Consider the following 4,949-nt stretch of genomic DNA (forward strand, 5'->3'; position numbering starts at 1 on the left):
TGATAACCGTGCAGTTGTGGGGGTGTCCAACACCTTCACCACATTGTGATTCACAAATTGTCGTTTGCGTTGCAAATAACATTGCCTATGTAGAAAGAAGCGACTTACTACTGATTTATGTCTTTACTACTCTATAAGCCTTTAATGGTAGTCTATACTAAGATAGACTTGATAGAGTTAAAAATCTATGCTGAGATAGACTTAATAAGACATAAAAATCTGTAATGCGGTAAGACTTGTCAGAATTAAAAATCTATGTTGTGATAGACTTTGACAGGGTAGAAGTCTATTTTTGAGACAGACGTAACAGTCTTGAATACTAAGGGTATTCATAAGAAGTCAAAGAGTTTGACTTTCGTAGAACCTGCTTTTTGAGTTGGTGTGTACATTCGAGTTCAAAATTTATCTAACCAGTGAGTTCAAGATTCACATCACTCCCGGGAAGAAAATTACTCAGTGTTACTACGTGTCAGTTCAAGTTCTCAAACACTGACATTAAGATCAACTCATTTGTATTGCTCAAACTTTATCCTTTTCCTTTCCTCTTTAAATTTGTGGGGGATTGTTGGAAAATTCAAAGAAGATGTGCGCATTTTGTGCACTCCTTTTTTGTGGTCAGCATGTTTTGTGCAAAGTTGTGGACATCATTGTTTGTCTCTCTTTGCATGGCTAATATGGGAGAGCTGCTTACTATATAAAGAAGCTCTTACCATATTTGGAAAACACACTTGACTTCAAAGTTATTTGTTCTATTCTTCTTCTTTCTCCCGTAGTCTGAGCAATAGTGAGGTTCGCCTACGTGATTGCTAGTGCAAGCTATCCGTAGTTGGTCTGTGTAGCCTGTCGAAAGCGTGTCTGGGTTCTAACTGCACCGTTACCGGGCAAATAACGCTTTTAAGGTATTGTTATTATAACACGGCACAGATTTTCTTTCTACCATACATCCGTAGTGTCCGTGCTTCTTAAAAGGCTTCCAATCGTGCGTTGACGTTGCTATTTTCCCCAACAGTATATCCATGACAAAATTCACTTCTCACTATCTCTCTCTCACCCCTTTTATGCGCTCTCTCTCTTCCATGATTCCTCTTCTTCTTCTCTAACCAAAACAACACTGGAGACGCCACCTTGCACTTCCACACCACCTTCAACTCCGGTTAAGCAACAAGGGGTCCGGCGAACATCTGCGGCGGTTGATGGAGAACATCCAGATAGGGAAAGCCGGCCCATACTTGTTTGTCAGTTCTCCAATTCAAGGGCTATGTGAGAAAGTTTAGAGCCTCTGAAAAGGTGAAGGTGGCCGAGAATAGGCCACGCCCCACCGGCTTCCGGCGGTGTTTTTTGCTTCCGTGACTTGCTACTGTTTGCAAGATAATTAAAAACTACATAAAAAGCAATAGCTATACATACAACGATAATTGAAGTATATATTAAGGTTTTGGAGAAGAAGTTGCATGGTTCTGGCCTGGTGTGAATAATTAAGAACCTTGGGTTAATTGATTTGGGGTTATGTACAAGTTTCTCTAAAGTTTCGTATCTTTTTTTTTTTTTTTTTTTTTTTTTTTGGGGGTGCATGCTAGGTAGTTGTTTTCTATCATAGGCCATTACAAGTCTATATCTAATTGGATGAGCATAAATTATTGGGAAAACGTAAAATACTTTATATATGCAATAATTTAATTTTAATTATTCGAACGTACAGTTCTGCCATGTGGTCCACTTTTAATTTGTATTATTCGTACGTAAGCAGACATTTTCATTGGCAAGTCTATATCTAATTGGATGGTATATATTTCCATCAAAATTATGCACCAAAATTTTGCGTACGTGCTGATCTGCCAATGAAAATGCTGTATGTATGTTTGTATGTTTTTATGTATGTGTGTGAGAAAGAAATTTGATATATATTAAAGTTTTGTGTACTATTTGTTGGTATACAAGGAGGACAGAAATTTAGGATTTGATAAATGGGTAATTAATAGGAATATATCAAGCCTTTTTATTCATGTATCTGGTAAATCATGATGTCCATGGAGGCTCTTTCCAGTGAACATACATACACAGACACAGATACAAACAAACACGCGCACATATTAATTAATGTGTGCTTAACTAATACAGATAAACAGAGGGACGAGGAGCTATGAGAATTTCAAGTGGTGCAGCTTTGAAATTGCTTGTTCCAGTTGTCTCAGTCATATCAATTGCTCCATTAGCGACTGAGAGCTCAAAGGAATGTAATAAATTAGCCAAGACCAAGGGCAATATTTGAAGACTAAGACTTATCCCTGGACATATTCTTCTACCAGCACCAAATGAAATCAACTCGAAATCTTGTCTCAAAACATCAACCTCTTTATGGCGATTGATAAATCTTTCTGGATTGAATTCATGAGGGTTAGTCCAAACTTGTGGATCTCGTTGGAGTTTCCATAGGTTAAAGATTAACCAAGTGCCTTTTGGAACATCAAAATTTGATACTTTGCAATCTTCTGTGAATATTCTTGGACCTCCAAGTGGAGTTGACGGGTACATCCTAAGTGTTTCTTTGATAATACATTGCAGATATACCAAATTATTAACATCTGATTCATTTACTTTTCTTTCCTTGCCAACCACCATATCTAGTTCTTCTTGAGCCTTCTTCAACACATGGGGATTGTTCATCATCAAAGATAGAGCCCACGTTAGCATGACCATGATCGTATCTGCTCCTCCCGCAATCAAATTCTAATATACAAAATTTAAATAGTTAAAGAAAATGATGTATTTAATACTTTATAGAGTTAATTCTATCAGAGGTCCCTTGTTTTTTGTGACAATTTCAAATTTAGTCTCAGACCATCGTTTTTGTTATATAACATTACAGACTATTATTTTTTAGACACTTTTAATTTTCTCATGACTTTTCCTATTTTTAGTAAGGACATTTTTATCTCTTCAAATTTTTCTTTTGTTATTTTTTCGCTTTCAACTGATTTAATTGATTTATGACTTTATCGTTCAAACATATGGTTACAAAAAATCAGAGGTTACTTAAAGTCCTAAGTCAATTAAACCGGTGGAAATTGGAAAATAACAAAAGAAAAATATTAAAAGACAAAAATGCCCTTACTAAATTTAGAAAAAGTCATGAGAAGGACTAAAAGCGTTCAAACAATAATAGTCCGGATATTAAATGGCAAAAATGATAATCTGCGGGGCTTGGAATCACTATTCCCCTTGCAAGGGGAATAGCTCATTCCAGAGAACAATAATGTTTCTGAGAATAAAAGGCATTAACAAACAATGGAATAAGCATGTTCCGGAGATTATCATTTAATCCCAGACTTATCCTTTGAACCAAACGTGTTGTAAGTCTATATGGGCGCAAAGGGACGTCGCATTTAATCATTCGTGAAATCAAGTCAGACAACGAACGACTGGCGTAAGCCCTAGCTAGGTGTGTACGTTTTTTAAGTATGCATATAATAAATTCAAAAATATATGATAATTTCATAATAAATCAAGAGAGAGCGCATGCATACCAAGCACGTAGATTTGATAACGGTGTCTATGTCACAACCATTAAGATCAATCTCTTCCATTCGTGAAAGCATCGCGTCTATGAAATCTTTCTCGTCGCCAATGGCAATACATCCCTCACCGGCCGTCGCCTCTCTCTTTACACGATGCTCTTGTATCCATTCGTCCATAAGAGAGTCCATTTCTTTAGCAACTTGTTTCATGGATTTTTCATACCCGCCGATATCAAACCATCCCAAAAAAGGCAGGGCATCCGCCGGCACAAAAACCCCAAGAGATTTAACAAAATCTCTCAACACCCTTTGGCAACGTCGCCCCTCTTTTTCATCATTAACCGCTGCAGTACCAAAGTATCGTTTCCCGGCCACCATTTGAAGGACCACGTTGAATGTTAGGTCCGCGAACCACTTCTTCATTTCCACCAAAACACGGCCGCCGGAAGGTTCAGAATTGTTCTTCTTTTCAGTCCAAAGCTTATAGAGCTCCTTTACAGAGGCGTCGATCTCCGACACTCTTATGTGCTTCAGCTGTTCAAGCCGCCGGTTGGACAATAGTTCTATGGAGGTCAGCTTGCGAATCTCGCGCCAGTAAGGCCCATAGGGAGAGAAACCGAACATTATGTAGTTGTAGCCCATGTTTTTGGCGGCTCGAAACTTGGGACGAGACGAAATGTGAACGTCGTGGACAGTGGAGAGTTCTTTCGCCAATTTCCAGTCGCTGACCACCAATACTCTGTGCGCGCCAATCCGGACTGTGAAGGCTGGTCCATACTTGTCAGCCATGTCTCCCAAGGCTACGTGAGGAAGTTTAGAAGTTCTGAAAAGGTGAAGGTGGCCCAGAATAGGCCAAGCTCCACCCGCTTCAGGCGGTGATTTATTCTTCTGGGACTTGTTATTGCCATTGCCAGAAAGATAACGAAAAACTACATAAAAAGCAATAGCTATAACAATAATTGAAGTGTTAAGGTCTTGGAGAAGAAATTCCATGGTTCTGGTTTGAATGAGAGCCCTGGTTTAATTCACATGTGATTATATATATACTGATTTATTTCCAGCATAGCTTGTAATAAATATATCACCTGACCAATTATTCCACATAAGTGTTCCTTTGAAAAGTAGTATTTCTTGAGTGTGTTGGATAAAACAGAGTGTGTTTGTATGTATATAATATAATAATAATATGCGCATGTGTTTCGTGAGCCTTGCAACTTTATTTTTTAAAGGAACACTTACACATGGGGAATAATTGGTCAGGTCAAAGGTGATGAGAATTATTTATTCATTAGGTTAAAAAGAGAGAAAAAAAATTGAAGACAAAGTGTGAACAAATGGAAATGAGCAGCCTCATTTTTCCCTTTCGAATCATATGCTTTAACCACCTCATTTTCGGATTTAGTTTCTCTCTCTTTTTATACACCTGTAGCAGAT

At 37.9% G+C, this 4,949-nt stretch overlaps 1 protein-coding gene across 1 annotated transcript; it reads right to left on the minus strand.

The window, feature by feature from the left end:
* Positions 1–2,009: 2,009 nt before the first annotated feature.
* On the minus strand, positions 2,010–4,508 carry LOC109184746 (cytochrome P450 CYP82D47-like). The gene is made up of 2 exons (XM_019334784.1): positions 3,525–4,508; positions 2,010–2,727 (listed from the first exon to the last, which is right to left on the minus strand). The coding sequence occupies exons 1-2, from the start codon at positions 4,506–4,508 to the stop codon at positions 2,110–2,112; spliced, it is 1,602 nt and encodes a 533-aa protein (XP_019190329.1). The 3' UTR covers positions 2,010–2,109.
* Positions 4,509–4,949: the final 441 nt, after the last annotated feature.

This window comes from Ipomoea nil, unplaced genomic scaffold (genome assembly GCF_001879475.1).
Source record: "Ipomoea nil cultivar Tokyo-kokei standard unplaced genomic scaffold, Asagao_1.1 scaffold1286, whole genome shotgun sequence".
Classification (NCBI taxonomy): Eukaryota; Viridiplantae; Streptophyta; class Magnoliopsida; order Solanales; family Convolvulaceae; genus Ipomoea; species Ipomoea nil.

Excerpts from the sequence above, each read along its gene's own strand:
- LOC109184746 (XM_019334784.1), bottom strand. The coding sequence starts at position 4,508 with ATGGAATTTCTTCTCCAAGACCTTAACACTTCAATTATTGTTATAGCT. Across the intron at positions 2,728-3,524 it reads TTATCAAATCTACGTGCTTG|AATTTGATTGCGGGAGGAGC; the intron begins GTATGCATGCGC and ends TTTGTATATTAG.